The sequence below is a fragment of the Cyanistes caeruleus genome, chromosome 6 (assembly GCF_971803275.1).
Source record: "Cyanistes caeruleus chromosome 6, bCyaCae1.hap1.1, whole genome shotgun sequence".
NCBI classification, from domain to species: domain Eukaryota; kingdom Metazoa; phylum Chordata; class Aves; order Passeriformes; family Paridae; genus Cyanistes; species Cyanistes caeruleus.
In genome coordinates, this window is record NC_141706.1 from 28,509,484 (window position 1) to 28,535,200 (window position 25,717).

Sequence of the window (25,717 nt, forward strand, 5' to 3'; positions counted from 1 at the left end):
TGCTGTAACTTCTCAGAAGCATGTTTGTCATGGGTATGCTGTATCTAATCACCCACTAGTTATTTGCCCTAGCATCTGAGAAAATGGAAGTAACTGAAAACTTTCCAGTTTGTTTGGAAAGGGAACTTTACAGTAAAAAGTCCTTGACCTCTTACATTTTATGGGAGGAGGAGGCAGGAAAGGTAACAATCACTTCTACTACCTGGCTGCTACCTAAGTCTCACAATCTCTGTTGCTGTTTCATAAAATATTAAAAAGGGCTTTCTTCCTGCCTGGATTGTGGTACTTTTGGGAGGCAGCAAAAAGCTGCTGAGTTTGAGGAAGGTATCTCCAAGCCGAGGGGTATTGTGCAACTCCTTGGAGGAGATTTGTTGTCCTCCGAGGCATTGCTTGCATGAGAGGGAAGTTAGGGAAGCCTGTCCCTTGCATGTACTTGCACCTGGGGTTTCCAGGCTGATGACTGGCACAGAGAAGCACTTTGAAGCATCCCCTGTGCTGCAGAACCGTGCTGGGGAGAAGGTTACCTGAGCACAAGCAGAATGCTCCTTGTCAGTGCTGGTCTCCCTGCTGCAGTTTGGAGTGCAGGTCTTGCTCGCAGGTTTTGCTCCTCTGTGGGGAGATGTGGGGCAGACCAGAGCAGGGGGACTGCTTTTGACATGCTGGTGCCACTGACAGGTGTGGGAGCTGGTGGGCACATCCATTTCAGAGGTTAGGTTTGCAGCCTGGCAGCTCCAAGTGCAGTAAACAAAGCTGAGCTGGTCTCGTTGTTGAAGCGATTAAAGAGCCAATGTAGTCAAGTGACAGAGTTGCCCAACCAGTTTTGTGAAAACTCTGCATTTTTACTGCATTGTGTGCTGGCTTTAGTCAGTGTGGAGACCTCTTTCTGGACCTGGCCTGCAGAGCTTGTTGCACAACTAACGCTCTAATATGTGGTAATTAAAAAGAGAAAGTCCACTAAGCTGTACTTTTGGCTATTTCTTCTGTCTGCTATTTTTGGTAAGTTGATTAATTTCTTCTACCTTTTTTGTTTGTTTGTTTTTTTCAGGGGGAGAGGAGAATCAAATGACGTCTGAGACAGTGGGGTTTGGGGTTGGTTTTTTCCTCCCGTTTTTTGGCAGATCTCTGGTCTTTATGTATGGAAAGTTTTGCTTAAATCGGAGAAATGCTGTCCTACAAATACTGTCATGCTGTGCAAGCATGAGTGTGTAGGCTGAAAATAGCAAAGAACTTTCTCAATTTGCCAGTTGTAGGGACTGAAGAACTACTTAAATGTTGGCTTTCAAACTGAAGTGTGAAGGCCAGATATTCTCAAAATGTGTTACACTGCTTGTAAACATAGAGATTAAAACACACTTCTAAAACCTCTGCTGCTCTTTGATACTGAACTGTGGGCTTGGTTTCTTTTTAACGATACGACAGTGGTTTATAAATATCTGATCACTTCCCGTTGAGCATCAGAAGCACATTTCTAAAATACGCATTTCCTTTTTACAAAATACACCACATGTGCTTGCTCTGATAAAACATACAGAAAAATCTGTGCCATTGTAGGAAGTCCTGGGGTGCTTTCTAATCCAGGATCTTGCTGGAGAATGCAGTTGCTAGTCAGAAAATTCACACAACAGTATAGTTACTACAGAAGTCAGACAGGAAAGCTGAATGTCTTACCAGGTACACCAGGAACAAATCTACCTTTGCAATGTGAGCTGCTAAGTTTCCTCAGAAACTACTCCTGATAAATCTGTTTTTTCCAGTGGTATTTCTGCAGTACTTGAAGCCAGCTGTTGCCTTGCTCTAGTCTGCTCCCTTTGCCCCAGGAGTAGCAAATGCAGAGGGACTGCCTGCACATTTGAGTCTCTATCCTGCAGATGTCTTGCAGGTGCTGTTAGGGTCTCGCAGTACATGAATGTGCAGATAATTCGAAGTTTGCAGGTAATTAAGTGTGATGCTGCAGTTTGCAGGCTGATGTAGCTGTGCTTGTCTTCTCTTGAGGAGAAGACAATTACTTCTACTTAAGAAGAAACTGTCTCTTGTAGAAGATGGAATAAGATAGGGTCTGGTTTGTTCTGTTTTCAAAATTTGCAATATGCAGAAATACTTTTCTGCCTTCTACTGACACTTTCCTTCAAAAAGAAACTGTACCTGTATCACTGAGATACACACATATAAATATATATATAAAATACATACTTATATATACACCTTAATTTTTACCATCCAGTTTCTCCCTCAGTCCTTCCATTGTAACTTGTGAAGAGATGCTATTTGGACAACCTCCACAACAAACATAATCTTGTTTATGTTTTCAAGGTTGTTACACAGCTGGTATTATCTCAGTGAAGCTTAAAGGAAAGTTCAATGAATTCAGGCTTGGGTCATTCATCAGCTCTGTGGTTATTTGCTTGCCAGAGACAAGATGTACCTCCCAGGTGTACCGAAAGTCCAAGGCCTTTATATATTAACGTCAACAAGATGAACTCTTTAGGATATTCTTTGTATGTTAATGGAGCTGTAACTTACAGTCCCTGCCCTGAGGACAGTGGTGTACCTGGTTAACAGGAGACTTAGTAACTCTGTCATTGTTCATTAACTGGTACTGTTGTGTGAAGCTGTCCTGTCTCATCAGTCATGATCAGGAGACTTTCTGATTGCCAAATGTCTGTTCTGCATGTGCGTGGATAGAGAAGCAGCTGAGCTTTGGGCTGCAAGGGCTCAGAATCCTGCAAAGAATAACCTGTTTCCTCCTCTGCCCCACAACTTTCTGAGCTGTCCCTTCCCCAGTCTCTCCTGCATGGGGATGGCTGCCTTGAAGCTGGAAAGTGGCCATTTAGTGAGCAACTTTCGTGTGCTGGCTTCGGTAGGTCTCTATGCATCTGTATTTCCAATCTGCTTCTGGATTGGGATAATAGTGCAAAAAGTAACTACACTAGCCTTCAAAATGGCCTCAGCCTCATGCAAATTACTGTGCAGATAAACATCTTTATGGAACCAGCAGCATGCTGATCCCTTCCTGGGGACACCTGCTAGTTACTTTGGGCAGAGGGAGCCAGTTACACAACCAGAGTACAGAAGTGGGAGCACCTCCATCTCCACCATTTCTTGGTCAATCTGTCTGCAAATGAACCCTTCTGACTTTGGTCCATGCTGTGGTGTGAGAAAGAAAAGACAGGAGACCTGATCAGGGACAGCTTTAGATATTTTAAGTGTCCAGCCTTGTGATATCTTGAGGGGAATGACCTGATGCAAGGTGTAAGACTTAGGTGAGGAAGGTGATGCTTGCTTTTTGTGTCAAGAAAACACCTGCAGTGCTTGAGATCAGCTGAGGCTGCACTGGAGGTTGCTTCAGTGGACCAGCTGGACTTTCACCCAAAGATCCCACCTTCCACATCAGATGCAAGAGGTGAAGGAGGATCAGGAGCCTTAGGGTATGCTGTAGAACCTTAGTTCATGGTGCTGGCTGCTGCATCTCTGCATCTGTCAAACTGTTTCTCCTTGAGTAGGCAGGAGGGATAGTAGAACTGAGCCAGAGTTGCTAGCCTTAACAGGGCATTTGGGGTGTTTGTGGGGACAAGGGAGATAGCAACTTGTGAAAGCCAAATCTGATGCTGGTTTGACCTCATCCTAGCCTGATAGAAGCTGGTAGTAGTGCATCCTATAGGGTCTGCCTTTGTTTTAGGTCCCTTGGTGTTAGAGCCTGAGGGATGGTTGTGGGGAGCAGCTGGTCAAAGCACACAGGAATAACCTGCAGCTTCTTTGTAACCAGTCATTTCCTGTCCTTAAGCAAGAGGATCTGGAGGAGAGGGGACAGCATCCTCAGGCTATGTCAATGCAGTCAAATGTGAGCCCTCTTTACCTGAGCTGGAGTATTGGGACTGACTTTCAGAGCTCAGTGCTCTTGGGAATGTGTGCTGCCCTTTAAGGGTTTGCATGAACTTTGCACTTCTTTATAAATCTACAGAGATGGTGATTTCCACAGCTGTTCTGCTCTGGTTTGTTTTGTGGTTCTTCCTTTTCTTTCATTGCACTCATAAATGAGCCCCTTATTTGTGCTGTGCAATAACTTGGCAGCTGAGGTGTTTCAGCTGCCAGAACTCATCAGGGAGAAACCTGCAGAGAAGGCTGAGCCCTTCCCAGCAGAGCTGCAAGGCCCAGGCTTGTACAGTGCTAGCCTGGGCCAAATATCATAAACTTCAGTGAGCACCAAGCATGCAGTGCTTGCTGGGTGGAGGCAGTACAGGATCTAATTGGGTAGAGCAGAATTGCAATTAAAAATTAACTTAGCCTCTCTGCCCTTTGACTGATGTGGTTATAATGTCTCTGCATGAATTTTCCCCTTCCTGCCTCTGCTCCCAGTGGTTAGGGGTTAGGAGGCAGAGGTATTCAGCTTTTCATGTCACCTGTCCTTCTCTGGGGTCACCTTTTACAGGAGGGGGACTGGGAGTTTTACAGGTTCCTGTGACAAAAACAAGTGAATCTCTGAGCTGTGGTGGGGCTCCTATGCAGTTGCTAACAAAGCAGGCCTCTGTCTGCATCTCCTCAGGCACACGTCCTGGATTTTATGTTCCTGCTTCACATACAGGTCTTGCTGTCATTGCTGTTGCTGGGAGAACAACAGGCCTGAGAGCTGGATGTCATGGAGGGGGCAGGAAGGCATCCCCTGATGCCAGTCTAGCCTGTGAAGACCCATTCCATCCCTTCCTGGTAGGAAACCCCTGAGTTCTGAATCAGTTGATGCCTTCCTGGAATTATTTCTCCCTTCAGGTCCTGGGACTGAACCTGGGCTAAGAAACACCCTGGGTGAACTACACAGCAGCTGGCCAGGCTGTGTTGGCAACCCAGTTTTTATGGCAGTAGTGCCTCAAAGCAACACACTGCATAAATAATCCTGCATATCTTTACAAGATGGAGAATGAGATATTGGAAGAAATGCCATTCTGCACACTGATGGTGTCTTATGAAATCCTCTGCTGAGCTGGCATCAGTCTGGAGAATGACAGGGAAAATTTGGATGTGCACATACAGGATTGTTGAAAAGAGTGGGAGTTGCTTCTTGGGGATGAAAATTCAAATGGTCAAAGCAATAGGAGTGTAGAGGGAGAGGAAAAAACAAATTATTGTGGACAACTAGTGGAATTTGAAAGCTGCAGACTTCATGTGTTTAACTTCTGCATGCATTGTTGCAAGACGTTAAGGCTCAAAGCTTGACCAACTTCAGAAGGCAAACTTCAGCTTTTACTACAGCACTAGCTCTGATACTTAAGTTGGCTTTTTGCTGCTGAGTGGCCTGTGGATATACCTGGTTGTAATAACTCCACGTTCATCTGCTTTCAAACCTGACCTATCTCAAGTTTTGTAGAGCTCCTACTGTTTGACAGTGTTGCTAATCTTATGACTGCCATTTCAGAAGATGGAGTTTTGATGAATTTCATTGATGTAGTGGACAAAAGTAAGTTAATTTACAAAGAATGGAAAATTGGAAAATCTGTAATATTTCAGTGGAGCTCTAAAGTATCTTGAAAACTCAAAGCAAAACCTTAAGACCCTTTTTCTCCTCTGACATGAGAACTGTACTTTGAATTACTTTATGGGTAGAAGCGATGAAAGAGATACATTGCCATGTGGCAAGGAGAGAATGGTGCATAATGCTGTAATGCACAGTTGGGGTTTGTTGTTTGTTTTGGGTTTGTTTTGTTTTTAATAAACTTTGAAGATGGTATGTCTTTAACAAATAGCTAGGCGTAGAAGAGCCCTGAAAGCAATATTTTTCTCTTGTTACCTCAGGCATATCTTCCACAGTAAACTTGCCTTGCTGCTTAATTAGCTGAAATTACTTCTATAAAGATCCTAACAGCTTTGCAAATATGTTTTCCTGACAAATCAAAACAGTGTGGGCAGAGTTTAAATAGGCAGCATACAGCTTTTAGTGCTAGGAAGCAAGTCAGTGAGTACTGGGACTTGCCCCTCCGGTTTGAAAATTAGGAGGATTGCACCTGGGATCAGATGTCTTAAGGTAAGAAGTCCAGTGCATTGTGCAGGAAGTTGTTACCTAACTTAGTTCTTGGCTAGGTTAAAGAAAATAAAAATATTTGTAACTCCCACAACAGAAATTCATCGTCACCTAGGGATCTGTCTGCCTTTGCATTCTGGTTAGATTGCCAGGCTCCAGTTTGTGATCCTGTTAACAGGAGATGTGTTCGTGGTGAAGCCAGGAAGCAAGCCAGCTGGATGGGAACATTTAGTTACATCTTAGTTATCCTCTCTAAGTGCAGCCTTAGGTGTTAGTACCTTCCAGGACTAGTGGCCTCAGAGAACGTTTCTCCTGCAGGGAAAGGAGGAATCCTGCTGACAGAGAGCCTTCATTCACTTTTCCTTGGTAGTGATGCAGCTGTTGTATAGTGCATCTTTTCTGGAACAGAACCAATTCATGGTGGTGGCTGCACCTGGGGGTGCATCCTGAAAATGGGAATGCTGTGTGTTTGATAATTGATGTACATTTGGACCAGAAACTACTACAGGACTTTTCATGGCTCATTTGAAGGACCTGCTTTTGGGTGCAGCTGGCTTTATGGCCTCTGACCTGAGGAGTAAAATGAAGAAAAACTAACTGAGATATTGCTGACCTGGCTGTGCAGTAAAGAGCTCCTTAGGTGCAATGACTGCTATACAGATGAGATTTGAGATCAGCCTGTAGCACAGCTGGCTGACATTTTGTATCTCTGCTGCTTCCCATCTTAATAACATCTTGCTAGCTGCTGTGCAGTGATGGTCTTAGCCATGGCGTTCCTTGAAGTTAGAGCAGCAACTTGGGACACAGAGTTCAGACTTGTGCTCTCTCCTGGTAGTTTGAGGGTGACAATTGCTTGTTGGGAAGGCTAGCTAGTTATAACAAGGCCCACATACCAGTTTAGCTCCAGAGTTAACCTAAATATTTAATAGGATTAAGCAAAAGCCTTTGATTGAAACAAAAGAACGGAGTGGGCTCCGGTGATCCTTGGTACACCCAGGCTGACAGCAGAGAACCTTGCTGACCTTGCTCTCTCTTGGGGCTATTTCTTCCCAGGCCAGGCTGGTGACCCCAGCCTGGTATATTGCTCTTCCTCTGGCTGGTGATTCTTAAAGTGGCATGGTGTGTTTGGAGCAAGGAGCTTGGTAGAACAAATTTTAAAGAAATTAAAAGTTCTCTGTTGTTTATGTGGGAAACAACCGAGTCTGGAAGGAGAAGCAGGAAAGCTGACAGAACCACAGAATGGGTCAGGTTGGAAGAGACCACAGTGGTAATCTGGTCCAACCTCCCTGTTCAAGCAGGGTCATCCAAGAGCATATGACACAGGACTGCATCTAGATGGTTCTTGAGTATCTCCAGGGAGGGAGGCTCCACACCCTCTCTGGGAAAATCTGTTCTGGTGATTGGTCACATGCAAAGGGAAGAAGTTCTTCCTCATGTTCAGGTGGAACTTCCTGTGCATCGGTTTCTGCCTGTTGACTCTTGTCCTGTTGCTTGGCACTGCAGGCAAGCTCTGATGCCTGTGGTGCAAAGGCTGCATCCTGGCTTCATCCTCTGACACCTCCCTTCAGACACTGGTAGACATTGATGAGGTCCCCTCTCAGTCATCTCTTCTCTAGGATGAACAGGTCTTACTCTCACACCCTGTTCTTATAGGAGAGATGCTCCAGCCCCTTAATAACTTCTGTTGCCTTTAATAAGCTGTGGTGCTCCAGAAGCTCCATACGTCTCTTTTACTGCTGTCAGGGAATTGAGTAGCTTGCATCACTGCTCACCACCAGGAGTAGTAGCTAGGGTTGGTATTTTGGTTGATGCTACTACTGCAAAGTCCATATAAATAGTGATGGAATTAGAAGTGCATTTGTGATTAAATCTCTTCTGTAACTGCTGATAGGTCTGTGCCACTCTCCAGGAGATCTTGGCAGCAGTGACTGTACTGTGGTATGGATGTCCTGTTTTACTGTCCTGAAAAAGCAGCTCTGGTATTCTGTGCTGTCTGTGCATGTGCTCTGAGGCCCACCAGATGATCCAGAGCTCTGCACAGGGTAAGGCTGTTGCTCTGAAGCTGCCCAGAGGACCTGTCTGCAACATAACTCATTGTCTGTCTGCTTTCCCCTTAGGTCCTGTAAGTGAAAGAAAATGGGGTCTGGCTGCCTAAAAGTCACCAAGTACTTCCTCTTCCTTTTCAATCTCCTGTTCCTTGTAAGTATTTTGGGCATCTGTGGAGTAAGAAGGAAGGTCTGGACCAAAGTTAGCTAGAAGATTTTTTTTTTTTTTTTTCTGGGTGTTGGCCCAGTGTGTTCTTTCAATAAAATGGCCACAGTTTCGGAAGGAGGGAGGGGACCCCTGAAGTGAAGGGATGTCAGAGCTGCTGTGTGTATCTCAGGTATGCCAAGCAGCTCCACTCCCAGTAGCCACCTGCTGCCTCCAGTGCACACAGCTCCATTCCTGCATTGGGAATGGAAAGCAGGAATTACAGGTTCTTTCTAGAAGGAGAGTAGTTGTAACTACTTTCTCTGACACATCTGGAGCAGCAGCTGAACTGTCCCCAAGCAGCAAAGCTACAAAACCTGCCAAGTAATGCCAGTGCCCTCCTAAATAGGCCAGCCAGGCTTCAAAGAACAACTCCAATTTTGTTTGAGTCCCAACGGCTGGTTTTGATTTGTGACAAGATGAATTAGTCCAAGTCTCCTGCTTGAAATGGAGTTGGGAGGTGGGGGAGACTGGGACAGGCTTGTCTGGGGAAATAAAAGAGCCCACTGGGTGCAGTTATTTTCAAGTGTAAGCAAGTAGCAAAAGATGAACTCCTTTTGGAACAGATTGGATGTGGGTGGGCCAAACATATTCTTTCTGATGCCTAGATATTGTGTGCCCTGTGGGTAGTGATGGTACTGTTGGTGATACCTTGCAATGGAATGGTGTAGTGGGGAAGTGCAAGCTTTCAGCTTTCCACATGTCAGCAAGAAAGTAGCCTGTCTGATATCGTTATCCTTTGTGCAGTGTGTAAGGAAAAGGAAGGGTCAGGCTGGGAGAGAAGGGAGGGAAGTGAATCATGATAAGGTGAGCACTGCTTTCTGGTCTCTGTCCCTGCACACAGCTTCACTCCTGCTTCCTGCATGGCTGTACTGTGCTGGTAGCACACAGGATGAACCTGAGGTGCATCTGGATCTGGTTTCCCTTGGCTTACTGTGTTCACTTTTTGCTTTCTGTATTTATTTCCATCCTAAGAATAGTTAACTGTAGTCTAATGGTCTGAAGTCAGGGTGCTCAGAGCATCCATGGGGAAGGTTCTTGGGAGGGAGAGGAGAGGTATTTCAAATGCCACTAGGTCTTTCTGAGTATGATTTTAGTCCTTTAAAGATAGGAAAAAATCATCTGAGTTCAGGCCTGTCTTCCTACTAGTGCAGGACTCCTCTGTGGATATCAGCATCCAGTCTCTCTCCTCCCTTGAAGAACTGATAAATTTTAAGCAGCATATAACAAACAGTCCTTGCCCTGGGAAGCAGAGCTGTCTTTATTAAGACAGTGTTTGAGTCTTGCTGAAGCCCAGTATTTAGCCACTGTCTAATTTTCCTTAATGTCTGAACCTTGGTCTGGGTTCATTAGCTAACCTCTGTGTAGGGAAAGTTCTCTTCAAGAAGGCCAGGCTAGCACATAGGAAAGGAGGAAGATGACAGCCTGAAACACTGCAGAACCTTACAACACTGTCACTGTTTTTGCTGTATGCTGTCAGTGGTCATTGCAGCATCTTTATTCCATGTTGTCTTTCTCTCCCTGCTCTGCTGAGCCAGTTATGGTTGCAGGCAGCCTGTGGGGATAGATGTGCTCTCAGGAGGCAGAGTTGAACTGCTTTCTTGGGCTGACCCACATCCACATATGCACTTTCCCATATTTACAAGACTGTGAGGATGGCAGGCTCTGAATCCCTCTCTGGGCTCTGGAGAGGTTTGAGAACTCCTGTCTGGGTGGCAAATGATTTGAAGTAGCTGTTCTTTCTCTTATGCACACCCTGCTCCAAGCCAAGTCCTCTGGTGTAGCACCCAGCCCCCCTCCCTCTTGTGGAAGGCTGATCTGGGATGTATTGTGAGAAGGTCTGTGCTGACTAAAGGGAGAAGCTGCTTTAAATGAGCTCTTTAACCCTGCTGTGCAGCACAGGCATTGTCTTCCCCTCAGACTTCTCTGTCAAAGTGAGGTCTCCAAAGCCACTGTGTTCTGGCTGAGCTTGATACTTCTCTAGGGTGAAGATTTGCAGCGTGCTTCTGTCTCGACTGAGGGCAGGCTTTTTGCACATGCCAGATGTTGAGGAAGGTGGTGTACATTACTCCCTCCTTCTCATAGGAAGTAGTTGACCTGAGACATTTTTCCGTTCTTGTTCAAGGTCGGAATTGGGGAGGGTAGTTGGCAATTCTTGAGCTTACACAGTGTGGCAGAGCTGTATTAATCTAGCAGAGGAGCTGCTTGTCTTGAGCTGCTGTGAGCTGTCAGCACAGACAGGTTTTGAATGCCTTGCACTGGTTTCCTGAAGCTGCTGAGCTTTGTGAGGAGAGTGCTTGAGCAAAGGTGAGCACCAATACTGCTGACAGAGCCCGGTGTCTGCTCTGGACCTTGAGTGAGCCGATGTGACTGCACCCCGTGCAGGCCAGCCCTTGCTGGCTAAAGCATCAGCTGGCCTTGCTGATGATTGAAGCCTTTAGAGACATGCTGGTGACTCTCTTTAGAAGTTAGTCATTGAAATAGCACCTCTCTACAGTTCGAGGTCTGTGAGAAGGTCACTTGCTGTAGCTGAAGTAGTTCAGGGACTTAGTGGTATTTTGTAGTCTTGGAGCTTTACTTCAGGGAAGGGTTTGACCTGCTTTGGTTAAAGGGAAGAAGGTTACTTGGACTGCCTGCCTGCTTGCTAGAAAAGATACCAGATAAGCTTGGAGTATAATCTTAGTTTCCTAATCAGAATTTAACATGTCTGCCTTCTTGGTTAGCAGACACGTGCTGCAGCACATGCTTCTCCTTAAAGGGAAAAGAGCTTTGCAAGGCAAGTTTTAACAGTCTCTGGAAACTATTTGTTTGGAACATATAACTGTCTGTCCTGCTTCTAACCCTTCAGTAAATGCAGCAGAAGGCTGCTACCTCAAGCAAAGCCTGGAGTTTTAGAGCCTTTCTGTTGGCCCCTGTGCCAGCAGGTTCAGTGTTACATCACACAGTCTGAGCATGAAGGAAAGCAGTGCTGGGAAGGAAAGCTGGGAAACCCCAGGTGTTCTTTCCAGCAAGATGAGTCAGCTTAGTTTTTCCAAGCCCCTCTTGACTAGCTCTGTGTGGGAAACTGCTGGCCCTGTGTTGAGGGATCTGCAGCCTTCTGGCTTGTGTGTAGAAGGACATTTTGCTGAAACTGGGAGTGAAACCTCCACCCCCTGGGAAGGAGGGGAGACATCTGTTCCCCACTTCAGGAGTTTACAGCAGTGGAGCAGAGGAATTAAACTCCATGGAAAGCAGATGTGATTTCTTCTCTGGAGGGTCTGAAGCCAAGCCAGTGGCAGAAGCGGCCTTGCTATGCCATGCAAACTCCTGAAGATGCTGAGCAGAACTACTGTCCTGCTAGGAAGTAAATGCACTCCTGTTAACGGGACAGTGTTTTCTCCCTGCCTGTAGTTATTGTCTCCCTGCCTTCCCCTTGCAGTGTTTTCCACAGCAGCTCTTGGCAAATGCACAAGTTGTGGACTGGAGCAAAGATCAGAGTGAAAACAGGCCTTGGATAGTCTGAGCACCTCATAACAAATAACTTCCCAGGAACTCTGCTCAGCAGCCCTTCTGTGTTTTGTCAGCAACAGCAAAACTTAGGTGACATTTCAGGGTCAGTGAGCCAAAAGGGATGTCACGTACAGCCCGGTTTGCATCTTTGCTTCCACAAATGTTTATTAAAACTATAATTTAAACTTGAGACTTAAATTGTTAATTCAACAATTCTTGATACTACCAAGTTTGAGAGGAATTTTTTAGGTGTCCCAGCTGTTGCATGTTCAAGGGGCCTTTCTAGCTTGATCAGCAGACTGAGCATTATGGGTGCAGCATGTTGGGACATAAGGCAAGGGGGAATTCTTTTTTTCTGCAATACAACAGCTACATGCTTTCTGAAGCTGAGTCAGTATGCTTTGTAGGTGGGAACTTTCTTGATGACTTTCTGATGCTGTCACCAGAGCTAACTACTTGATGCACCTTCTGCCAAGACAGGGATGCTTGCAAGCAGCTTATTTCAGACTGTGCCTTTATCTTTGTTCAGAAAAGCTTCTTTGTATGAGAAGCTGAAGCCTAGCATAAACTTTCAAAGTGTGGAGCCAATGCCTGTCTGTACAAACCTCTCTGCCAGCTTGCCAGGGTGACGGTTTGGCATTTTCCATGTCTCTCAAGTATTAAAACATTATCTAATGAAGCACAGAATTGCAATCTCTCTTTAGCCCTGTTAGTTTATTTCACTTCATCCTGTCTTGAAATCCTGCTGATGTGAGAACAGCTGCTTGCAGTTCACTTGCAGTTCTTGTCCGCTCCTTGTGGACAAGAACTTCAAAGCTTGTTTTGGACCTTTGCACAAGTGTTTTCCAGTCCTAGTTGGCCGAACAGCACAAGTTTTAGCTTCTTATCAAACCTGAAGACTTGCTGATATGTGAAGACTAAAACAGAGCATGCTTCCCCCCACCCTTTAAAAGTGAGATGGGAAAATGTATGTGTTTCTTGGCTACTGAATTCAGTGGCTGGATTCAGCTGAGTCCTCACAGGGATGCATTGCTCTACTAATCCTTGCCCTACATAAGACTGTGTGGTGGGTGAGCAAGGCAGAGGCCACAGCTAATGTTTCATAACTCTTGTTGGGGCTCAGGTATTCTGCCATAAAGTAGGGGCCAAGCCAAAATGCCTAGGCTTGGCTTTGGAAGGGGTGAAGCACTTTGCTCAAGGGAACCTGCTGCTGGATTTTTTGTCTTTGTGGTTTGAAGCCATAGCATTGTAACAGAGCCTGACAAGCCAAAGATTTCCTGCCTGGAGAGGTTCCAGCTACCAGATATCTAATCCTTTGTCAGCTATCTTCCAGCCCTGCCCTTATAGTCATGGGTTTCTCTATTTAATGAAAAATATTTAAAATCGTGTGTTTGTCTTTCCTAGGTTCCTTACAGAAGCAGTGCATTTACCTTTTGCTTCTGACAACAATGTTCTAGCAGCAGGGTGTCTCTTCCTCTGACTGTTTTGAATGGTCCTCCTATACAACATTATGTGCTATTAGAATACTGTGTGAAAAACTGCCAAGCAGATCTTGGGGCTCCTGTGCAGTTGGCTGAGGCATTCTTCCTGGAGTTGTGCTAATCCTGTTTACTGTGGGAGGAGTACCGTAGGGGAGATGGGTGGGAACAGCAAAGGAATGATTGTTTTTAAACTGGAAGTATGGATAATAGTGGCTGCCTCTTCTTATTTATCTAAGCTTATAACTTACACAAGTTGTGTATGTTTTGTTCTTGCTCTTTCAGATTCTGGGCGCTGTGATCCTGGGGTTTGGAATATGGATTCTGGCCGACAAAACAAGTTTCATTGCAGTTCTGCGTAAGACTGTGTTTCTTCATCTTCCTTCTTTTTCTAAATTGACTCTGTTCTGGGGCTGTGTTTGACCATGGTGTAATCTAGGAATAGCAATACTTTTGTGCATAGTCTGTGGCCTGAGCAGTAACATGGTGTTTAGCAAGATGGGATTGTTATCAGGGACACGGTGAAAGGGAGCAACCCTGGAGACACAGCATTCCTCTTAGTCTTGTGGATTGAAACACCAGTGCCAGACTGAGTGAGACTACTGCCTCTACAACCAACAATCCAAATGTGCCATCTTAAACACAGGGGCTAGTATTTCATCCTATTTTCATTGCATGCTCTGTGTCTGCACAATGATTTCCTAATTACCATCATGTGCAAAGGCCCCCAGTGCCTTCATGCAGTTTTGCTGTGCAAGTTCTCCACTGCTTTCTTCCTGTAATGATCTATTTCAATTTAAATGGTTTAAATGCCAAGGAAAGTAAGTACCTGGTTTTATTGATGCTTCATTTACTTTGGAAGGAGATGGTATGTTTGTTCCTAAGCAGTAGAGGATGCAGATTTGGGGGGTGTAGGTGTGTGAAGTACTTTGACTTCTAAAACAAACTCTTGTATACACTTGATGAGACTTACCCTGGGTGTCAGAGTTGTTCTGTATTGTGCAAGGGACTTAGCTTCCTTTCCCTAAAGCCAGCCACAAACTTTGGCTTGAGTCTTAACAGAAGGTCTGCTTTCTGCAAAAAACAAACAAAAAAAAATGAGCTCTCTTAGTAGAGTCTGGGCTTCAGAGGACTGTAAGTGGACTTTGACCAAATGAGTATCTCAGTTCCATCTTTCACAAGCTCTACTTCCTTTGTGCTTTTTCTTAGAACCATTTCAAACTTTTCTGCTTGCTGGCTCTGGTTGTCACTACCTCCAGGATTGCTGGGTTGGGCACCAGCCTCAGACAGTGCAGGAGGGCTGTGTGCATGTGGGGAATGAACACTAATGGCATTCATAGCCCTGTTCCCAGCTACGCTGATTCTGCAAAGGACTTTATCTCACAAGTCCTGCTGAGCACTCTGGCCTGGTTTGAAAGGTGCTGGATGGGGAAGACAGCCCTGCTAATACCACACATGCAGATGCTGCTCCTTACTCTGTTTTTGTGCTTGCTACTGCAGTACTAGAAGGTCAAGAAGCACAGCAAGGGATGTTGGTTAATAAGGTGGGGGCATGAGCAGAAACAATACAATAAAAGGAGCCTATCATGGCCTGGCTGTTTGCAATACCCCTCACAGTCTGAGGTGTGCTCAAGTACCAGTGGGTCAGCAGCTGATTCCCTCAGGTTGATGGGTGTTAAAGCCACTTTTGGCGGGAGAACTTGGCTCTGCTTCTTCCCATTTACTTGGAATCTCTGCTAACAGAGCATTTAAGAATTTAATTTCCTTCCTGGAGATTTCCAGTATCAGCTCTCTCCCTGCCCCCTCACTTCCTTTCCCATGCCTTGCCCCTCTTTCCCTCTGCTTTAGTAACCTAGGCATCAGGGAGGGCACCCCAGCTGCTGCCAAAGGAGCCTGTTGTACTGGCTTGGCTGCCTGCCCAGCGCAGGGCAAAACACGGAGTGACGGCAAACAAGCAGGAGTTGAGTGCCCTCAGAGCCTTCTCTTGCAAGACAACAGTATTGCAGATGAGAACTGCAAGTGTGGCTGCTGTCCCCTGACACTGTCAGTTCTCCAAGGGGCTTTTGAGTTGGAAGTACCTTTTTCTTTCTTCTGATGGGAATTTGATGACGCAGCTGCTTTCTGGCACTGTGGAGGTGCTGCAGCCTGACTTGCATGATAGCTGAGCTGATCTTGAGGGAGGGAATAGGGTAGGTTTGTGGAGATCATTCCTGTAAGGCTGCTGCTTCAGTAAATGCTTTGCAGTATCAGCACGTAACCTGCACAGCAAGAGTCACGGGACTGGTGAGGAAGCAGGATCCTGGGGTTTGTGGCATGTGTCCAGTCAGGGAGGGTCTGGCCTGGAAATTAATCAAGGCTGAAGTGACCTGTGTGGCAAATAGACCTGCTTCACTTCTTGATAATTGAACTTTCCCTCTGTTCAGCATGTTTTAGGGAAAAAAGTTTGGAAGCTGGTGGCTTGTGCCAGGTATCAGAAGCAGGGGGAAGTATATATTAGTGGGGAGAGTATCAGTCTGGGCTTCATTATTCTCTTTAACATATTTCAGAAGGAGCTCGGAGGAAGTTTGCCTCCTGAGACTTGCTTAGTTCAGGAAACTAAATGCTGAGCTCTAAAAATGTTATTTTCATTAATCGCTGGACATCCAGAATTCCCCTACAGCCTGTTGCTAGCAGATAAAGGAATGTCTCTTAATGATAAATGAGGTTTCTAGTTATTGTTTCTAGATAGAGTATCTCTTCAACTTTTGTGCTGTAATGATTGCCTTCTCCAATCCTATCCTGCAAGAAATAGTCTGCTGACCAACTCAAATGTAAGAATTTTAATTCTGTTGCTTGCAGTACTGAATGCTATGGGGAGAGGGCTGACATCACCAGCATGTCTGAAATAATCTGACCTAAACTTGGTTGAAAAACTGTTGAGCATTCAAAAGTGCAGACATTAAAAAGAATAAAAGGGGAGATCTAGGAAGATTTGTAAAAGTAGCTTTTTGGGTATTATATCTTTTTTTATGGAATAGCATCTGTTTGCAGGGGGTGGGCAGGTGTTGCAACAGCCTGTGGTAAGTGCCTGGCCACAAGCCATTCAATCCAGACTTGCTGAGTAACCTGCCACATCATCTGTGCTCAACACTAGCTGTAGCTTGTTGCATGTTTCACTCCACAGAGTTAGTTTGTCCCAGTGTTGACTGTAAGTGGATAAGTGAAAACAGAATGGTTACATCAAGGAATATTGCATTAAAGTGAAAAGGCTATCCAAAAAGGGGGTTCAGACTTGGCAGAAAGCTTCCCTGAAGATAGCAAAGGAAATTGAAGCAAATAGACAGTAGTTATTGAGTAGATCATCTTTTATGTTACTGTTACTTGAAGTACATTCATGAGGGAGTAAAATTCCAGTAAGGAGATAACTTTCTCCAAACAAGGTTCGTTTGTTTGGAGTCACCTTGAGTCCTTCAGACTCTGGAGATCTGCAGGGTGTCTTTTAAGTCTGCCTTCATCAAAAGACAACCAGAAGCATCCATCTGTGGCCATCTTCGGCACACATCTGTGCAGTCCCTTTGGAGCAGACAATTATCAGTAGATATGGGGACAGCTCTATAAATGGTGATGGCAGACATATTTTCTTGTCAGTAGCTAATGTTGTTCCCTCTGCTGGCTCCTACAGAGATGTCATCTCCCTCCCTGAAGACTGGTGCATACATCCTCATTGGTGTTGGGGCGCTCACCATGCTAATGGGGTTCCTGGGCTGTCTTGGAGCCGTCAATGAAATCCGATGTCTCTTGGGTCTGGTGAGAGTATTCATGCCTGTTTCAGAGCCAACCTTTAATACCTCTCCTGCAAAATATCTGTTGGATTGTAGATGGGGCTTTGGTCTCCTGGGGATATTATTTCTGCTAGGTCAACTTAGATCTAGTTCTTAATTTGTACACATTAAATTCTCCAGCAGTCAGCAGACTGCAGCAGAGTTCCTCAGACATCACTGATAATGAGCTCAGAACTGTGAATGAGAGAGGATGTCATGGACACTTTCTGCACACAGTGGGTCGAGGACTGCCAACTGGGAGGTGTACCCTGTCCCCCTCACCCTGACTTCCCAGTTGGTACTGTGCTCTCAGTGGTGGAAGAGCAAGTTCCAAGGGCAGTGAAAGAAAAGAGTGTGACAGCATCCTGTTGTGTCACATCTGTGGAAAGTGCAAGAGTCGAGAGAGACCCAGCTAGGAATGTCCTCTATGTCAGGACCTCTCTTCAGACAATTCATCTATAGGAAGCTTTCTGTCCATGATGAGTGAGATGATACCAGCTTCATATACCTCAGCCTGCTACTTGACTCTATCTTATTCAGAACACATATGTATTGGAAACCAAACATGGCACACATTGTGTGTCCTGGTATTTATTAGGAGCATCTCCTCATCTAGCAGTAGTAGCTGCAACCATTTAAAAGTAACCTTAGCGGTTTGCTGGTGAATCTTAAATTTAGATCCTCAAACAAATTAAATAAAAATTTTTAAAAAGGTAATTGATTAAAAAAAATAAATTAAAAATTAAGTTTGTAAAATTGACTTCTTTTTCTGTTGAGACTAGGGGTAGGCAGAGTCCAACCGATTGACTGAGGCCAGAATGGTCTGGGAATGGAGATGGATGTTGGGGAGAGAGTCCCATTTAGGACAACACATGCAGAGAGTGCTTGTAAACCTTTTTCCCCCTGAAGTCTTTCAGATGGCCTAATGGAAGAATTGCTGAGGTGCACTGGTCTGATGTTGGTCCCACCTTTACCTGGGAAAGCATTGTTGATAGCAGAGTTTGTCTGCAGGCAAAAAGATGTTAGCTCAACATTGTGATTTCTCTTGTATATGAAATTTTATTAACTTTTATGTACTGACCTTTCTAAAGACTGACGGGGATCACCCATTGTTTTTTGTTTCCAGTACTTCACCTGCCTGATGATAATCCTCCTAGCTCAGATTGCTGCTGCACTGGTCATCTACTTCCAGAAAGAAACGGTACGTCTTTATTACTGCGTGTCTTTTCCTTGGTCTTGGCTTGGGAGAAGAGTGATACTTAGAAATTCTTTCTTCCAAACTGAGCTATACTGTTATTATACTGAATTATACTGGCATAATTCAATTCTCCTTTTCTCTACCCAAGCTCAATAGCTTTGCTGTTTGATTTTTCTGTATCTGCCTCAATAGTGCTGCTTTCTGTAGGATTATGAAGCTTTATTTGGTATGCAGGCTTTATTTTTGGGTAATGGGAACAGTGGAAAGTCCTAAAATGCTTTAGACCACACCTGCTCTTGATCCTGCTGTAGATAGCTATTTGGTCATGTAGTAGTGGTGGTTACTATCATGTTGCCATCACTGGTGCCTTGGGGAGTTACCAGCCTGAGAGCTTTTCTGACTGGTCTTCCTCCTTGTGCCATCTTGTTCTGTCCTTTCAGTCTTTCTGCATCTGTGTGTAGAACTCTTCTTGGAAGAGCTGTCCTCCTTCCCCAGGGGCAAGCCCGAGTATCTGATGGTTCCTGTTCTGCAGCTGGAGTTTAAAGCCAAGTGGTTCAATATTTTGAAGTGGATCCCTTTGTCAGGAAGGCAGTTTCACAGTGCGTGCTTCTAGAGCTCCACTATGCTTTATAGTGTACAAGGAAATAATTTTTGAGCTACTTAAGTGCACTGCAACAGTTGATCATGGCTATAAGTTCCCTGGCCAAGGCAGTGCCTAATCAGGCACTAATTGACAGCTAAACTGGGAGCCACATTTATGCAGTGGGAACAAGTTACAGCTGTGGGGTCACTACTGGCTTCTGGTACAAGTTGTGGGTAACCCTGTCCTTTGCTGCATGACTGTATGTACCACTGTATGGCTGTGCTCACCTCCCCTAAGCCAACTCTTTAGCCAGATGGCTACAGAAAGCAGAAACGTTGAGGAAGCTATGGATGGAGGCTGCTAGAGAAGTTTGGGGGCAGGGGGAAGGTGCCTGCCACCAGCGTAACTGATGTGAGCTTTGTGCTGTGGTGACTGTGAGCAGCTGTTGGCTGGGTTCCTTACCAAATGTGGTGGGACTGTAGCTTGCAGAACCTGAAGGAGAAACTAAAACAGTGACTAAAACTGGTATGTAAAGATGATTCTCAACAAAGAGCTCTGACTAATGCAGATAGGGAGGTGTGGGGATGGGCATTCCCCTGTGATGGGGAAATGTGACTTCAGGAAATTCTGTACCTCTGTAAGCATTTCTCCTCCAGCTGCCAATTTACTCTAGCTTTTAAGCTGTAGCTCTTCATTTAAACCTCATCAGACCAGGGAGAGTTTAAAAGTGCTGGGGGTTGTTTTGCTGCTGGAGCCGGTGTGACTGAGATCATCACTTTTAGAGATCTGGGAGAATGGTCAGGGAAGCTGGGCTTTGAGCAGATGCTCCTGTTCAGTCCCTAATGAACAAAATTAATGGAAAAGCTCTTCTAGAACTGTTCTGTTTCAGGGATCCTCCAAAGTACCTGCCCTAGAGCACAAAGAAAAACTGTTTGAGGAAGGTCTTGGCTGAAACCTCCAGCACAGTGGTTTGGGGCTGCGCTTCAGTGCTGCTGTGCAAGTCGCTCTGCTTCGCTGGCTGTACGTCATGCCAGGGCAGCCTGGAGCACAGTGAGGCACACTGAAACTGCTCAACAGCCAGTCCCTAGATATCTATTGTGTTCTTTGTGTTTATTTCTTTCTGACTTCAGGAACTTGGTTAGATATAAAACAAGGAATAACAAGAGTGAAGGAAAGGATTTTGCATCCAGAATGTAGCAAGGTGATACTCACTCCTTCACTTGTAACTGAAGTATTTATTTCTTGAAGTTATTGTTGGCATATCTGTTCCTTTTTGGTGTCAAAATCCTCCCCCACACTGGCAAATGGAAGTATACTGAAATAGAGTTAGTATAACTGGAATGGGCTGAGCCTCTGACAGGAAGGCTGCTGCTTTGCCTCTCCCATGGGCATTGTTAGAGGAATGCCCCTTCAGACTGGAATTGCCCAGTACTTTCTGGGAGGATGTTGATGCAACATTCGTTTCCCTACATTTGTTGGTGTCTGAAACTGTGGGGTGGGTTTTTTTATGGACAAAAAAATAATACCACAAATGCTACAAATGATATTCTGCTGTGTGAACTGAATGTTCATTAACCTACATCTGGTGGATCACGAGCCCCTAAAAATGTGAGAGCCTGGGCAAGTTCGCTCTTGGCCTAGTTCACACAGTTCTGTGCAGCTTGGCTCTAAAGTGCCTTGAATAAAGGAGAATGGTGGTGTTTTGGGAATAGCCCTACTTGCTAGCTATTGTTTGCAGCAAACAGGCCTGTGTGATTGCGTGCAGTGACTTGTCTGGGCTATGGACTATGCATTAGTTGCAGAATCTGAAGTGACAAGGAGGAGGAGAGCTCCCTTCTAATTTTTTGAGCCCGCTTTTGTGTGCAGGCTAGATGTTAATAAATGCTGAGGGAAGGATCTAGCTTGTGTCTGACATGGACAGGATAGATGACAGACAGTGTCTGATAGGGGAAGAAGCACAATCCATTGTGTGATCAAAGACCTGCTCTTGCCTCTGGCATTCAGCTCTCCCCATCTCCCTTTTCAGTGGCCCATGTGATGGGGAGAGTGACAGCCTTGCTGGCACTGAGATGTGGCTTTGGTGCCTGGGATCTAAGTGCCCCTGCTTTGAGGTGGTGGGATTGTGCCTTCTGACACTGGGCTTGCTAGAGCTGGGAAGGAGCAAGAAGCCCTGAAAGCAAGGGTCTCAATTTCCTGAAGCATTCATGTCTCACGCAGTACTAAGTCCTGATAGCTTTAAATGGGTGAAGATGGTTAGGATGTTGAAAGCCTACGTGTTCCATGTGCCTTTCTAGCTTGTTGCTCTTTCAGTTTTCCTCTGCCAGCTGCTTAAGGGTGAGCAGCTGCAGGTGCCTGTGTTTTCCCTTTGGGCTGCTCTGTGGGTTAAACCCACAAGCAAGCTGCCTGTGTGGCTCCAGAGCTCTGCCACTGTTTGTATAATATTCCCCCATTCTCAGATTGCTTGCTGAAACACTTAGGAATGCCTGATTTTTTTTCCTTTAATTTGAAATACCTCACTTTTTGAAACAATAACTGTTTGCAAGACTTCTTGCCTATTCTTTTGTAAGAATAAGGGCAGAGCAGATATACAGTTACCCTATGTAGCTGATTTGGGACATGAGCTTCGAGTCCTGTCTGCTTGTGGTGGGATCCTGGCATTCTTGCAGAAGTGACACTAGGCTCCAGCTGACCCAATAGCTAAGGGGCTAGATGGGCCCAGGGTAGGAAAACAAACCCAGCTCTCCTTGGCTCCCTCTGCATGTGGAGCAGCAGTGTGCAGGAGGGGTCAGGGTGGGAACGCAGAGGTTCAGTAACTGATAAGGCTTATGGCAGCAGCCAAGGCCAATCTCATTAGTGAGAACCAGGTCAGGTTGCCTTGATTTGAAGGGAAGGAAAAGGGGAAGTGAAGCAATTAAAAGGGGAAGAGATAGACATCATGAGAAGAAAGATCATGCAGCTCCCATCTGTCTAGCCTGACACAGCTGATGCCAGTGAACTTAGCTGCAGTTTTCCTAGGAAGACGAGTTGCTGATGTAGAGAAGCTTCTCTCAACAGGAGTCAATGCTTCCCCTTGCTGAGTGTCCTGGTATTTGCCATGGTCATTGAAAGTGCTTCGTAGGAGTAGAAATGAGAAAACCCATTTCCACTGATTTGAAATATGCTGTAGCACCACAGACAAAAAGGTAATATATGGGATGGGAACATCCTAGTGCTTAGGCTGTTGTAACTCTATCCTATCCCTCAGGCAGTCTGATGGCACTTTTCTCCAACCTCCTGTGAATCTGGGTCTGTCCTTAGCAGTCCTCATATACAGGCTGGTTAAGAAGAGCTTTGGAAGGAGGTGGGAGGAAGAAGGTGAAGGAGTCTGCAAGGTGGTAGCTTGCACCTCTCATCAAACTGAAGGGTGTTGTAAATATCTCTGGAAAAGGAATGGTGGTGAAGGGATGATTTGATACACCTGAACTTTGTGATAAGACTGTTAATGAGCAGTTTAGGTAATTAGCAGTTGTAATACTTCCTGTTTTAATATAGAAAAAGCAGTTGTGGGAGTTTGGGGAGAGGTAGATCAACACCTTGTGAAAAAGGCAAATTTCCATCTGCTGTATATCAGAAAACCCGTCTGCATTCATGAGCAGAGTGGCTCACACATTCCCTGAGCAGTGGAGATCTGCAGTGGCAGAGATTCTGGACCAGGGTCTCACCTGCAGTACCAAGTTAGAGACACATAACCTGTGAGTTCTTAAGGCAATGTTATCCTTCAGCTTGCACTTACCTTGCACATCTGACTTGTCTGGGACAGGCAGTTAGCTGTCCAGCCTGTGTCTTAGCAGGATAACCATACCCAATTCTGTTTCCTTGTTTCTCATCAGGTTTGTAGGCTTTCCCTGTGTCTGGGCAACGACTTGCTGGTGCTTTGGCTGTTGCATCAGCAAAGCTGCTGTCCTTATTTGTAGTTCTTAACTGTTTGCAGTCAGCTTTTATGAGAGACTGTAGCTTTATATATGTATCTGAAGCACCAAAGAGAAGGCTACAGGAATTGACAATCTAACTCTCCTGCCTTTTTTTTTCTTGACAGTTGAAGGTTGAGTTGTCCGACATAGTTGTAGATCTGATTGAAAATTATGACCCTTCGGATGAAGATAAGAGGAACTTGCAAGATGCATGGGACTATGTGCAGACACAGGTGAGTTGTGGGGGGCAACAAGAGGCAGATGATGCTGTTTGTCAGTGCAGGCAATGACCTTTAAAGATAGGCTGAGGACAGAGAAACAGCAATTGCACTTCGATCTGGCTGATCTACAAAGCGACCTGTGAGGTTTGGTGCCTGCAGATTAGAAAATGGTCTTGCTTGCTGCTTCTACGTCAGACCCTGAACCATTCCTGCATGCTGGGTGTTAGAACTAGCTAGTGTTGGCTACATGGCCTAATGTATCCAGCCTATCAAATGGCACTCCAACACTTCTCTTTGTCTGTTGGGCCTCCTGAATACTAACGTGTGAAAAACATTTTGCACATGATTTTTGTAGTAAAAAGTCCCTAGTTTATTGCCAGACAAGTCAGCAGCACCATCTGCCTTACAACTGGGTGCATGTTGCTTGCTTATTGTGATGGTTCTTCTGCAAGTATCAGCGTTCTTGGGAGCCATCCAACTGCCCATGGTTTCTGTTTTAGCATCAGGGTCAGCACTTGAGCAGCTAGAGAGTATTCAAGCACACTGGAGTCATGACAGTTGTTTTCTGCCAAACCACAAGCTTGAGAGCTGGCTGGCTGTTGTGGTTAAATGCATGCCCTGCATGGGACTGATGTGTAGTAAGTACAAGTAACAGCATTTGTCTTCTGTCTGTTCTTTGGTCTGCAGAACACTGACCTGCAGTATTTCTCCTCCTTGGAGAATGATTTATGTATGTTTTGTCACTCTAGTTGTGACTCCTTGGTAGTGAACTCAAGCCTAATCCTATTGTGGAGAGAGGCTACTGCTTGAGCCCTTCTTTTATGTAGGGACAGAAGAAAAAGGTTTTGCAGAGATGGAGAAATTGAGTGTTAGGAGTCTACTTTGTCTCACACACTGGAGTTAGCGTTTGAAAGAGGGTGGGTTCTGTAAACGGAGTTAAAGTCCAAACCTCTTGTGAGGGAGATGTAGTTCCTTCTGGAGCCTGTGTCTTCACAGAACTCTTTTGGAAGCCAAATGCTTGTCCTGATGTGGATGTTCAGCTGTTTGTAGCTCCTGTCCATTATAGCAGAAACATTACTTTCCCTTTCTGAGCAGAGAAGGATTTTCCCTAAACTTCGACCTTGACACAGACAGCCTTTCTGCTCTGTACTGCTGGGCAAGCACTGGTCTCCATGCTCAGGCTCTTACTCCTTGCTAGACTTCCCGATGTGCTTTTGCCTTCAGCAAATACAGTTTTATCACGTGGCACTATAGGAATGTAAACGTTTCTTTGGATGGAAAATTTTCCCTATCCCGCGTTCCGGCTGGTCCGTGCTGCACCCAGGCGGGCGCTGGCGCGCGCTGGTGTGCTGGGGCTTGGTGGCATGGGGACGCCACCGTGCGGTGGCTGCTGCTGTCCCTGGGGCCACAGCTGGCATCCAGGGCCCTTTAACTCCTTGTTTTGCTAGCAGAGTGGCTCTTTGGTAGGAAATAATGTCCCTGTCTTCTGGACAGCTCTATCCGTAAGTAACCAGGGTGGTGTTTAGTGCGGGTAATCCATGCGAACTGTATGGCCTGACTGTTGTTGATGCACAGAAAGCACCTGAGTACTTCTACCTGCCTATTTTCATGTGCAGTTATCTTGACAGTGCAAAGTGTAAGAATGTAATGATCTCTCTCCCGTTATTAGATTGCCTGCTGTGGCTGGACTGGAGCAAAGGAATGGGAAAATAATGAGATTCTTAGGAACAAAAGCAATACTGAGTATCCGTGCTCCTGCTCCAATAGGACTAAGGACTTAGTGGAAGGAAGAGGTTTCTGTAGTCTGGAAGAGTCTGTCAATGGCACTGCAACATATGCTGACTGGCCTGTTCATGAGCAGGTGAGTGGGTATGTTTGGGCCCTGTGAAGCCTCCACTGAAGCTGCCTTGTCTTTGTTCTCCTGAAAATTTAGAGCAGTCCTTTCACGTCCTTATTGCTTGAAGTATCTGTGGAATTTGGGGCAGGGGGGGACAGGGTGACAGGGATCCTGCCCTTTTCTGCAAAAACTTCCATGAAACATGGCAGGGCATGTACCTGTGATAATTCCTGCATGCAAAGATATGATACAGGTTTTCAGTTTTGAGATACTTAGATTCATGCTTCACTTCTTTGTGGCCATATCGTCTCTTTAGGGATGCATGGATGGTGTAGAGCAGTGGCTGAAGGACAACCTGGGTATCATTCTTGGGGTTTGCACTGGTGTTGCTGTTATAGAGGTAAGTAATTTCCTGACATCAACCTATACTTTCTTATCACAGAGACTTTTTTTAAAGGCAAAGCTGTTTTCTCAAGTAATAGACACCTGGTTTAATGGCAGTGCACTTCTAGGTCTTGGTTGTGTCTGCCTGGACCTTTGAATTGTGGCTTTTGTTGATGGGCTTAAAAATCAAACAAAGCCTTGTCTACTTGAGGTTCTGCCTGCTGTATCTGACTTTTGGCAATTCCATCACCAGAATACTGAGGCAAGCAAAATCCCTCTTTAATGAAATCCCACTTGTTGCCTTAAAAAGCCCATAACATAGTTTCCAGACGAAGTTACATCTTTATGAAAGAAAAATTTTTTATTACTTCAGTTACTGAATTTGCCTTGCATTGTGGACTAACTCTGTTCACCTGTATGGTGTCATTAAAAGATGTTCACTGTATTCTGTTCCCCTGTATCACTTGTTCTTCCCACCTTATCTATCTGGTTGCTGATTTTGTTCCCATTCTTCATACTT

The 25,717-nt window shown here is 45.3% G+C and overlaps 1 protein-coding gene across 14 annotated transcripts in view; it reads left to right on the plus strand.

Moving 5' to 3' along the window:
* Positions 1-25,717, plus strand: part of CD82 (CD82 molecule) — a 40,014-nt gene that overhangs the window by 11,914 nt on the left and 2,383 nt on the right. For 6 of the 14 annotated variants that reach the window (XM_023927999.2, XM_086895015.1, XM_086895007.1 and 3 more), the window contains 7 exons: positions 8,125-8,206; positions 13,510-13,582; positions 16,886-17,010; positions 18,151-18,225; positions 22,881-22,988; positions 24,646-24,837; positions 25,130-25,213. In XM_023927999.2, coding sequence (XP_023783767.1) covers positions 8,144-8,206; positions 13,510-13,582; positions 16,886-17,010; positions 18,151-18,225; positions 22,881-22,988; positions 24,646-24,837; positions 25,130-25,213 — 720 coding nt within the window. In that variant the 5' untranslated portion in view covers positions 8,125-8,143. Of the gene's footprint in view, positions 1-737; positions 997-4,579; positions 4,702-7,898; positions 8,050-8,124; positions 8,207-13,509; positions 13,583-16,885; positions 17,011-18,150; positions 18,226-22,880; positions 22,989-24,645; positions 24,838-25,129; positions 25,214-25,717 lie in introns of those variants that run through there. The other 8 variants (XM_086895008.1, XM_086895010.1, XM_086895011.1 and 5 more) reach the window with 4 other exon arrangements.